The 12,044-nt window shown below is 43.6% G+C and overlaps 2 protein-coding genes across 5 annotated transcripts in view; both read left to right on the plus strand.

Annotated features, from left to right (window-relative positions):
• Positions 1-38: 38 nt before the first annotated feature.
• ADIG (adipogenin) lies at positions 39-6,394 on the plus strand. Of its 4 annotated transcripts, none has more exons than XM_054218179.1 (4): positions 39-1,743; positions 3,520-3,821; positions 4,461-4,556; positions 5,074-6,394. In XM_054218179.1, exons 1-4 carry the CDS (start codon positions 1,617-1,619, stop codon positions 5,260-5,262), a joined length of 714 nt encoding a protein of 237 aa, XP_054074154.1. In that variant the 5' UTR covers positions 39-1,616; the 3' UTR covers positions 5,263-6,394. The 4 variants fall into 4 exon arrangements, with proteins under 4 accessions (XP_054074154.1, XP_054074155.1, XP_054074157.1 ...); XM_054218180.1 differs by having other exon boundaries at positions 4,464-4,556; XM_054218181.1 differs by lacking the exon at positions 39-1,743 and adding an exon at positions 1,763-2,647 and having other exon boundaries at positions 3,525-3,821.
• Positions 6,395-6,765: 371 nt separating this feature from the next.
• The window catches only part of ARHGAP40 (Rho GTPase activating protein 40), a 43,414-nt gene continuing 38,135 nt past the window's right edge, over positions 6,766-12,044 (plus strand). Inside the window, exon 1 of the mRNA XM_054218175.1 lies at positions 6,766-6,904. The gene's annotated coding sequence lies outside the window, so the exon portion shown is untranslated. The remainder of the gene's footprint in view (positions 6,905-12,044) is intronic.

The raw sequence follows: 12,044 nt of genomic DNA on the forward strand, positions 1-12,044 counted from the left end.
GTCCTCCCCCAGCCCCCCTCTCACGCAGGGACACCCGCGGCCTCTGTCACTGTGAGTTAAACTCGAACCTTGAGACCCCCCCTGGTGTCCGTGAGCGACGTGGGAGAGAAACGCCGTGGCACTGGCCTGTGCCAGACCAGCCTGGGGGGTCCCCCACACAGTGGCTGCTTCCTCAAGGCTGCCGCAGCGCTCAGCATGCTCATCTCCCTGATGAAAAGAGGTGCCAGTCGCGGTGGAGATGTCCTGGCCTTTTCCACGGGCGTGTGCCAGATGGGAGACGGGCACAGCAGGTGGGAGCCATCCCACCATGGCGGTGGAGGGAAGGACAGGCCGCCTGCCCAACCCAGACACCAGCTCAGCTCTGGGGAGAGGCAGGATGGACCCCGAGAGGTCCCTGTGACATGACTAAGGGAAACACTTCATGAAAACTGAAGAGGTCACAACTTCTGGGATCGGCTCCTTCCCATCACTCCTGTCGGTACCTTCGTGGACAAACCACCAACAGCCTGGTTTTCAGAAGTGCCACCAACCCGCTGTGGGAAATGGTGACTGCAAATATTTAGCATCCTTGAAGCTCAGGTCATTAATGACTTTTCTCACTTGTTTACCCAGTGCACAAAGTAGGGATAATAGCTTTCTTTTATCACGCAGCGTTGTTATTAACGTGAATTAATAAGAATTTGCAAAGTTCATTTAGATCTTGGGATTAAAAGGCTCATTTCAAGGGGCTGTTACTGCATAAAAACAAACACATGCACACAAGCGAGAACGTTAAATGCATGCAATCATTCATAATGTGCACTTACATAGCTGCTCTTGTCTAAGGTTTGCTGAGAGCTACACAAACAATTACCGTAGCTAAACAACCCCCTGTGTGGTAAGTGATAGATAATGGTTTTATTTTATTGAAGGAGAAACGCACAGTGTGATGAATATCAAGTTACCAGAGTCACATAGCTGTTCCTACTTTGATCACCACTGAACTCCTTTACTATTAAGTAATACATTTATAGACACATATCCTATGAAACATGCTAGCTTGCCTTTCTTGGAGGGAAGGCAGATAGGCAATGAAAATACAAAGGTTTATTTTCCTAATGGATTGACTAATAGATAGAAACATAGACAGCAGGCTAAAAATAGAGTCCATGTTAACATGGGAGATATTTGTGCTCTGTGTCAAATAAGAAAGCCTGGGAGAACTAATTTTTAGCTAGTCATCCTCTACACATTTCTGCAGGGTTGATTCTGTTTTATTGATTTCTCAAACATAAACTTGGCTACCGAGTTCTTGGTTATCTCCCCTGTATCTGAAAACGTCCTTTAACTATTGCTTTAACATAAGCCTTGAAAGCTTCCTAACTTGTATTTATCCTTTAAATAGCAACTGAAGGAAGGACAGTCAAATCAGATGTTTTCTCATTTCTTCTTATCCCATGTTTAATCCTTATTACTCCCTCCCTCCATAGCACAGGGCTATCCTTTTTGCCAACCATGCTGAGTATATCAGCGGTCTTCTTGTGATTTACACAGTGATGCAATGAGGGTTATTAAAAGGTAGTTAGTAAAGCAGAGCAGGCGAGCTGTTCTAAACTTAGTGTAACCTGAAGCAAGCAATGAAGTACCCTCTGGTTCCTTTGGTGAATGATCTGACCTTTCATCTTCTTTTCTTCTGGCTTTGTTTGCCATTTGTAATGCTGTTGATCATAATCATTATCTGGCTACAACTTCTACTTAATGAAGGTAAGTTCTACAGTTGATCAGATAAAATGCTCCTGCATAAAAGCTTTATCTATTAGCTTCATCTTTAAAGCACTCGGCTAGTTATTTTTAGGCTAATGCTACCTGTCACAGAAGGAAACTAAAGGTTTTTTTAGTACTATTGGTAGCATACGGAAAATCAAACTCAAATTAATATGCTATTCTGTTAAAAAATGCTTATAAGACGAGCTGCTGCCAGCTGTTCTTCCTTACCCTATCCCTTTTTCTCAGAGGTAATTTAATTTAAGGAAGGCAAAGGACAAGTAATTTTTGTAAATTTCTATAAAAGATCCCTCAGAGAGCAAACCTAACTCTAATTTTGCACACTTTCAAACTCTGGCATTATGGTTCTCGTACATGTCTTTTTTTGGGATGGGAGGGTGTTACTGGGGAGCTGTTAAGGGAGTCTTTTATCAATGCTAAGGCTGATAGAAAATTTTTGAAGTGAGCAGGACATACATTTTAATTTATTTGTGTATTTTGCTCCTCTTTCCATCACTGATTCTTATTTCTAACATGTCAGTAACTAATAACAGGCTTTGGTTTAGGCTAGTAATAGGCTTGCTGATGTGCTCCTGAGGATAAAGCCTTGCTAGTTTGTTCGGATTGCATAAGCAATCCCAGCTGAGGAATCAATCATAAATTCAAAAGCAGTGATTCTGCCTTTGCAGAACAGCTGTAGGAAGGAACATAAGAACAAAATTTGACTTCAGCAAGCTTTTATCTGGTGCCCTCTGTTCCTTAATAATGTGGTATCCAGTCCTATAATAGATCCCACAGGAGTAACACCAACGAGATGATTCCTTTGGACCCACACACAGCAGAGGAACGGGAGATACTCACCACAGCAGAGACTTGTACTCCTCCCTCCTTTCCTGTCCGGCATGTGGGTGCACGCTGTATTTTCTACTTTCATCTCCCATTCTGCAGGCTTAGCACAGGCTGATGTTCATAACAGGCTCTGCTTGCTGCAGTAGTATCTTCCCTCCACACGCTCAAGTATACTCTTGCGGGTAATCGATCATAGTAATTAAAAGCACAGGTTGTAAGAGGCTGTGACAATGGTAGAAGCTACCCTGAGCAGCATAGGCATAACTTGCTGCTGCTGCCTGAAGAGCAGAATAAAACATCTATTTTGCATAGGTAAAGAGTAGCTGTGCCATATATTTACACTTAGGTTGAGTATCAGCTTTTTGCCTGGACAGAGTAACTCTAGAACACCTTGAATGAGATTCTCAGGTTATACGTACTCTATTCACCTTCACAATTTCTGGCCCTAAGGTGACTGTTGTTAGCACCAGGCCTCCAAGGATTTACACAATTGGTCTAAATTCCATTTTAAGAAACATGACTACACACATTACTAATTTTTTCCATATTTGTGTGTTTGCAGGACTGGAGCATTAAAGTACTTCTTAACTACTCTTAAAAGAGTAAAACAAAGGCATTCTTTTAAATATCTTCCTGACTAATACAGTCATACCCACTTATTTTATGCTGAACAAGTAAAAAGCATTGTATCTTTCAGATCCTCCTTTAATATAGTTGCTGATTACGAGCCAATTGGTTAAAATCAAACACTTGTACAGGCCTCTTAATTGCCTCTACAATAAGTTGGGCTTGGAAATCCTTTAGTTCAGCTGAAAAAGATTCAGAAGAGCTTTGCTCAGCTCGTAGATGGAATGTGTAAGGCTTGTAGCTAGGAAGAAAAATTCACATTACAGGTATTTTATGTGTTCTTTTTAAACCTATTTCTAGCACAGGTGCCTAGTGCAGAAGAAACAGAGAAACAATCTGCTGATGAGCCTGATTCTGACTCAAAATTTGAGGATGAACTAACAGAGGAAGAAAGCCAGACTAGTAGATCCAGTACAGAAATGCGAGAGGAGACACAATCCAGGGGATCTCTGGGTAAACCGAGGCCCAAACCTGCTTATCTGAGTTCAAAACCAAAAAGCCAAAAGCAAAGTCTTTTTGCTGTAATCTTAGACAGCTGGTCTCAGAGCCAGAAGATAAGACCTTCTCCTGGTGAGAAGACTGATCTCTGCAACATTGTAATGGTGAGTAGCATGATCAGGTCACCTCTTTGCTTATCTACTGCTTTTGTGTCTTAGCTCTGATTTTTTTTTTTTTTTTTCACCTCTACCTGATTTCCTTGCCTCTTGGGTAAGAGAAAGCTGCAAGATGGGTTTCTGCTTGGTTAATGACTAACAAGGAATCTTTTTCTGTCTTTCCTATTTGGAGTGACTCCTGTTGTAGATAAGGTAAAAGTAACACAAAATTGTACAGAATAACTATCATATATCTGTACTGTATAACTATGTGTATATATATATTTAAAGACATGTATATGTATTTAAAAAGTCCTTGAGAATTGAATTTCAAACAGTGAAAACTACTACCTATTCCTCTGAGATAAGAAGTTTAGCTCAACTGTATATAGAAACTCCTGGTATATATGGCTGATATGTATTTTTAAAAGCTGCTTCATATTTCTTACAGTGGAGTAAGTGACTAAAAACTAGACTTATTTCCCTTGCTTGATAAGAGCTGAAGCCAGAAGTCTCTTTGCAAACACAGCAGTCCCAATCCTCTTAAGCTTTATTCAAATCCTGAAAGATATATTTGAGGTAGTGGAAGAGATTAGTGTCTTGTATGTCTTCTCTTTCCCTGTGCCTTGACTGTATGTTCCTTTGCAGCAGGGTCTCAGAGGGAAAGCTGGTTTGTGCCTCCACTGTTACTATTCACACTCCTCTCTACTCGCTCTGCTGGGATTTTTGAATTGTGGAGCTGAGGTACTTGTGCACGTTTGCTTCCACCAGCTTTGCTGGAGCAGTAAACTTTGTTAGGCTAGAATAGCTAAGGACTGGTATCATCTTAAATTGTTGCAGTTGTTTGACCACCACACCCTGAAACTGAGCTTTAGTGTGGAATCAGTCAGAGTATTTTTGACAATGTTAACACCACCAAGGCAATACTAAGTCAGCATAGTAACTTTTTTTAATTGTTGTTGTTCAAAGGCTAGAGAAACAATGCTAAGAATGAGTTTGGCCTTATCTAGGGTACCATTTGTTTCTCCTAGAGCTCTTTGTATGTACAAGTATTGATGTGAACAGAGTGGTTTGAAGAACTGGGGTTTAAGCTTGTCTCTTGTAGGACATAATACTTACACTGAAAGGCTTGTTAGTTGTGTTGTGTGGGTGAAGGAAGGGAACAAGGATTCACGGTCTTACAACATTTATATCCCACTGAAAATTGAACCTCTTCTGAAAACGTCATTGCCTTGACAACTCTCTTCTTCCTTTTCACCAGCTCTTGTGCACCATGCTTTCTTCTCTCACCTGGAACTTTGTCTGCCAGTTGCTCCAGATCTCTAATGTCCTGAGGATTCTACTGCTGCCATCTTCTCTGATTATCTACATGGCTCAGCTGTTTGTTTTGCTGGGTGAAAAAGTTCTGAGAATCCTGGGGTCCCTGAGACTGGAAAGCAGAAGGCTGTAGGCTTCAGTCTTGGGGAGGAGATATAAGTGAACTGGAACAGATTGATGAAGCTCAGAGAACCACCTCAGGGTGGAAATAAAGCAGGTAGTCCCACCACCATTAGCAGCAATCCCAGTCAGCACCAGTGAGAGCTACTGTAGCATGGCAGAGGGAGGTTAAGTCTCTGAAAAGTGTCACCTCAGTCTTGACTAGGTTTCCATCTGGGTCACAAAAGCTGCTTTCAGATTGAACAGTATTGACTGGCTAAATAGGAAATGGATGACAGCACCCAGACTCTTGTCCTGTGCTTGGGTGCGTACCCTGCTCCCCTCCCACTGTAGAGAGGGATCACTTCCTTTTTTTATAAGGACCAAACACTATGCTGGCACCAGTGATACTCTGTTCACCACAACTAATCTTTGATTTCAAATAAGATCAAGGCCAATAGCTCTCAGTAGCAGTTCTTACTGGAGCTTAAATGCAGTACAGCCCAGTGATTATTTTACTCAGACTGCAATTAGCACTCCTCTGATCTCCAGCTTGTGAGCTCTCAAAGAGACAGATTTTCAACAGTCAGGACTAACAAATGAAACAACCCTACCTCTAATTAACAAGAAATAATTAAGCCCTTAGCAGATACTGAGCATGCATTTCCTTCATTTCTGTTCAGGATATGCTTTTCAGCACAGCTGACAGGCTGATAAAAAGTTAGATTACAGCCCAAAGAGGCACTTGCCAACAACTTGATTTAAGCAGTTGGTGGGACCACAAAGAGGTTGGTGGGGCTGGGATGAGCCATAATTTTGTGGCCGAAGGGTTTATCCAGTTGTCAGGCTATGAACGGAGCAGCTGTTTGCTCCTGTGTGTTGATGCACACGTTCAACAAACTCTCTTTTTTAGAGAAGCCCTGAATTAGGAAGTTGCATCACAAAGAGCACATTGCCACTTGTGAAAAATGCTTGTCTCTGCTCCTGGTGTGAAATAACTGTGTCTCTCCAGAGTCTTGCATGGGCAGACAGTGTAACACTTACACTGACCTGCGCTAATTATGAAGCATGCCTTGTTGATGGTTAGTTTTCTTTCCCTCCCTATCCCCTGAACCCCGCATGTCCAAATATTTGTCCAGAGCAGTATGCTCGTAAATAAAACTTGTTTGCCTGTGTCTTTTTTTTGCAGGCCCTTTATTTGGGGGGGGGGGGGGGGGGAACGACACGACTGTTTGCTGAGGAATTTTCTGTGTCCCCCTCTGCCCAGAGTGTGACCTGTGCTGGGGTACGTCTCCTTTAGGGATGCCCGGTGTCGGTGGTGAAGGTGGATGCTGAGGGACCGGTTCCGGCCGCTGCTGTCGGCGGGGGCGGTGCGGGGCGAGCTGGGGCCGCGCTCCCGCATGGGGTCCGCCCCGGTCCCGCCTCTCCCGCAGCCGGCGCAGGGGCCGTGCCGTGCCTGGCCGGGCGGCGGGGCTCCCCGCGGGCTGCGGAGGGACGGGGGCACCGTGCCTCTCCCGGGGGCGACTTCGGGCCGGCGAGCCCGTGTAAGGGTGCGGTGTCCGGGGCTGCCGCGGGGCGGTGCGGGGCGGTCCGGCTGCCGGGAGAGCTCCCGGCTCTCCTCCGCTCTTTCTCTTCGCTGGCTCGGCCGCTATTGTCTGCAGCGCTGACCTGCCCAGGTAGGCTGATGCTCGGTACTGGTAGGGAGACTCCGGCTCTGCCCCAGAGGTGTGGGGTTTCTGTTGCTTGAGATGCTGTGATTCAGTGCTAAATTGCTGGTTTTCCTGCAGAATTTGGCTTCTCCTGTTCTGTTGGGGAATGGGGTTATTGTTTCAGCTACAGCCGCCCCAAATGACACCTCAAAGCTATCTTCCCTGAGCTAGCAAGAATATTTTCTGGCAGTCTCAAGGTTTTTCTGTTTTCCATCTAATCTATGCGCATTTAAAACCATATTGGCAAGAAGGACTTAATGTTGCAGCTGAATCCCTGGGGATGCCTCCTGTCTCTATGGGATTTCACTTGTTTAGGCTTCTTCAATACATTGGACTCTTGTTAACCTCAGTTCTCTAAGAAACCTTATTATCTTGAGGCAGTTGCCAAACTGCTACAATTCAAGTTAAAAAAAGTTTTACTGTGATTATCACTGCAAGATGTAGACGAACTGAGGTGAGTTAGGTAAACTCTCTAAAGCTCTAGTAGAATGTTGCTGTTTCTTGTATTGCATGGTGTTGTTTTAAAGCCTGGTGATACCAAAGTATATGCTTTGGGTAGTTTTTAGTCCGTGTAAATACACTCGGAATAGCGTTAGCTTGGCTGGGCTGGCTGTCGCTTGCAACGCCACTGTAATAGGAGGGAGGTTGGTGCCAGCATGCAAAACCTGCTTGAGAAACCTACTATGAGGATTACTAGTTCCTGTGGAGTTCCCCAGTACCACAGCTATGCCGATGGCAGGAGTGGCTTATACCTGGTTTTCCTGTCCCTGAGCTATGAGAAATACTGCACAACTAAATATTTGGGTAGTAAGAATAAAACTTTTATGTGGGGATTTGGCTAAAAGTAGTATGGAAAGGCCATTTTGGCTCTGCTGTGGATCTGTGCTTCTTGGAAGAGGCTGATGATGTGTGAACCTCATCTGGAGAAGGGGCCCAGACCTACAGATGTGGGGACTTGGTTTGAACCCCGTAGACTTTGTGTCGCGGTCCACCTGTGTTAAAATCTTTCTTACCCTGAATCTAGCTGCAACGCCTGCCCGCATGCCTATCTTTGCTGATCATTTGGAGTTCACAGTGTGAATGTAGTGTGACCTCTCATCTGCTTCATAGTCTGCAAGCACTCGATTAGCATCAGTGAATTTGTGCTTTAATTTCCCCTTTGCTGTTGTGTGCAAAAGCTGTTTTCTGGTCATCAGCAGGATCATTAGAGCTTATGTGTTGTAGCTGAGCGGATTTATATATTGTAGTAGAGCTCCTTTCAATGTGATTGTTTACAGTGATTTCAAATAAATGCTTTTTAAAAAATGAAGGCTTTTCTGTAGTTTTGGATTTAATTCACCTGTAAAGTCTCTTGTTCACCTGGGGCAAAGCATCTTTTCTTGTATGCAATCAGCAGCCTTCTTTCCAGGGCCTTTCTATATTGCAGAAAGTATGTAGTTTTCTTAGCTGAAAAAGTTTGATACAAAAATCTGGATTGAACGCTTTGGAGCACAGCATTAGTGAAAGTTTCTTCCCTCAGCCGTAGATTGGTAGTTTCTTTTGACTGAGGTTAATCTTCCTGGGAGATGGAAGCCTGCATTTCTATATACCAAACTGTACTGTAGATGTTTTATGACCTTTTGCACATTACTTAATCTCTTCTTTTCCTCCTTCTTATTTATAAAATATTTACTTTGCAGGCATGTTACAGGGGTGGGGTTTGTTAAATACTAAGACTCCATTGGGAAGCATTGTACATTGAAAAAACATAGATATTGGTTTCTTTCTCCTCGGAGCTCAAAACTCTGGAAGAAGTTGATAAAAGACCCAAACTCTAATCTAGTATAAACTCAAGTAACCTAATGTGTTTTCATGTATTTCAGTGATAAACACATCCAAAGCACTTTGGGATAAGGTTTTGCAGCATGTTGGGATTCCTAACTTGTAAGCGGGGCCTCTCTTGGTAACATCTGGGTGAGATGTGGCTGTTTACATCCTTCTCCTGGAGGAGTCGTGGAATGATTTAACTTGGCCGACATCTGTTTTTAGTAAAGAGGAATTGGGGTTCTTGGGTCCAGCTGCATGTAGAAAAATAACGCTCAAGATTTGGCTCATTGTCCTTTGTGCCCCAAGAGGGCGCAACAGCAGCAGCGTAGCTCTTGGTTTAATCCAGACGTTGTTTTGAGATGGTGTTTCTGATGCTGAGAGTAAAAACTCATAAATGTTTTCCACTTCATAGCATCTTTGATTAGTTGGATGGAGAAGTGTGTCACTTAACAAAGCTTTGTGAGTTGAAACGGGTCAGTGTCCAGCTTGCCTTAAGGAAAAATATCACTCCCTGCGAGTACAGAAGAGTGTTGAAATGGGGGCCTACAGAGGTCGTGGCATCTCAGTCCTTTACAAGACCCAACTGGCCAAAGCCATTACCATCCTGGGCGGGCTTCTGTTTTGACACTGCTTTAAGCAGGAGGGTGGATGAGGTGGTGACCTGAGGAGCCCTTCCAGTGTACATGTGATAGTGTGTGTAAACTGCTCTGGGAAACAGTGCCCTTCGGCACCCCCTGTCCTTTAGTGCCTTGTTAAAAATCCCCGTGTGACTTTTACTGGGTTCTGCTTTGCCTGGGTAGGGAGGGAACTAAAGGTTACATGCTATATGCCCGTAGTTTTAATTTGTTTTTTTTTTTTCCTTTAAAAGTTAGAGGCTACAATGTGTGACCAAGAATACAGTATATTCTAGGTTCATATATCTTTTAGGCTCTCAGTTCAGCAAAATGTTTGCTTAATTGAGGATGTTATGGCCCATATGCTTCTATTCCAAGCAGTTGAAGTGCTTTCAGTTGGAGACATAAAAATGTCTTAGTTGTGACATGGTGTTTGAGCCTTCCTGCTGCAGATGTAAAATCCATATGGCAGTGAGTCTTAATTGAAACCTGCTGGAGTTATTTTTCTCCTGCAACATACTATATGAAATAGTCTTTATGCAGCTGGCTTAAAAGGCCTACCCTTAATTAGGTATCTCTAATCAGTTAGTGATATTCCTTTCTGTAATGCTGTTCCTTTCTAAGGAACGGGATTTTGAGGGCACTTATATCTGATATTCTACATACCAAATGTGGCCTGTATGATTTATTCATTATTTTATGCCACGGACCTTAGGTAGAGGTCATTCGCTGCAGCATTGTTAATCATGTGGGTAAGTCCCTCCAGGTGTGTTCTGTAGTGGAAAAGCTTGTCTGAAATCAGAACCTGTTGCTTGAAAAGTTATATCTTTAACTAGGTTTTAGATTCAGATGTTTATCATACTTTCTGGTATTTGTTGCTGTTTGGTAAGACCGTTAGGTCAGTTTGCAGGGGAGTATGCTTTGTGATTGCAAAGAAGTTTGGAGAAAGAAATACAAAAGCTGATGTAGCTTAAAGCATATTCCCCAAAGTAGATTACTCCAAGAGTCTGGAATGTGTTGGTGGGAGGCTTCAGTTTTAGTGAGATGTTGCTCCATGCATGCAGGAGTTCTTCCCCTCCTAAATAATTGTTTCCATCTGCATAGCTTATTCCATCAGCCCCTAGGCTGCTAGTGCCTGGACTGTTGAGCTGTCTGCAAAATTCGGGTGTCTTGTAAAAATCAGGGTATTTCTCACTAAATTCTCTGTGTTTGCCTGTATGAAGGGAACATACAGGAAAAAAGTAATAGGGCAACACCCACTGGGGGACCTTTTAAAATAAACAATATTCTTGTCTGTCTTTCATGTCCTTTCAAATTTTTAGAGGGAGAAGTTTTGGGACCCTCAAATTTTCTTGCAAGCCTATTGTTAATTCACTAGTTGTCTGGGAGTTGTTTAGTTTTTATATAATATGAATCTTTGTCCATCTGTGATAACTTGCAATGTCCCTGGCTCCTTGAATTGAATACTGTGGTTTATGGTCTGGGAGATGTCCATGCTGCCATCATATGGTGGAGCCTGAACACAGGAAAGGATACCGAATGCAACGTATAGTTGAGACCTTAGCGTTTCAGTAAACAGCTTGGCTGAGACCCAAGCACACTTCTAGTGCGTGAAGTCCTGTTTGTTGGTTTTTGTGGCACTAAACGTACTTAACCCTTTGTCCTGTTTTGCGCTTTTCGGAAGGTCCCTTCTAGGATGATGGACTTTGCCAGCAGTGGAGGCTGGTACTGACACGTGTTACTGTTACATGTATAAGGGAAGGGACTGCCAAGGAGGTGCTGAGGGCAATGGCAAGAGCCTGCTGGACCATTATACGCTGATGGTTCAGCAGTAGTGACAGCAGGCTCCTGAGCAAAAGTTACCATTTTGTACTTCCCAGTTATCCCTGCCTGGGTCCCCTAATGAAGCACGGGAGAGACATCATTGTAACTAAGTAACTCTGCACTCCTCTCTGAAGAGTCTTATTTATGAATTAGTTGAGGCTAATTAGTTGAGGTCAGTTAAGTGCCTGTTTCCTGGAGGAGGTGGCATGACAGATGTGTTTTTCCTTAATCTTCAATTCTGGGTGAACCTTCACTGGGCTTAGCCTGTAGTGGACATGGAGAGCATACGCACGAGGAAGGGAAGTTGTCCTGGTGGGGTGCTGGGGCGTTTGAAGGGTTTTCTTGTAGTGCTGCTGGTTTGTGCGAGGCTGTCTTGCTAATGGTGGTTGCCATTCAACTGCTGTGAACTCACACTTTTTCACTGCTGCTGCCAAATTAACAGTTATGCTGGAGTCCTGGGAGCTCAGATTTCTCAGCATCTCCATATGTGCATAATTGAGCATGCTGCCAGTGCTTGAACCCCCATTTCTCCTGCCAACCCTAACCAAGTGACCGACACTGGAAATGAAAGCAGTGTTTCTTGCCTTGAGGGTGCATGTAGGCTCTTGAGTGAACAGGAGCCTGTGACTCTTGCAAGGTCCATAGCAGGTGGCCAATATATAATGGAACTGGAAGGATATCCTCTTTAGGCAACAAATAAATACAGCTTTGCTGATGAAAGTTGTTTTTCTCGGTCAAGGTAAAGCTCAGACAATGTTACTGTTTGAAAACAGCAGGGATAACACAGTGGAAGGAAATCCTTGCATGCCTCGTAGCGGAAGGTAGACATGAGGCTGCAATATATACATCCCTGCAGCTGATCT

The sequence above is a fragment of the Rissa tridactyla genome, chromosome 12 (assembly GCF_028500815.1).
Source record: "Rissa tridactyla isolate bRisTri1 chromosome 12, bRisTri1.patW.cur.20221130, whole genome shotgun sequence".
NCBI classification, from domain to species: Eukaryota; Metazoa; Chordata; class Aves; order Charadriiformes; family Laridae; genus Rissa; species Rissa tridactyla.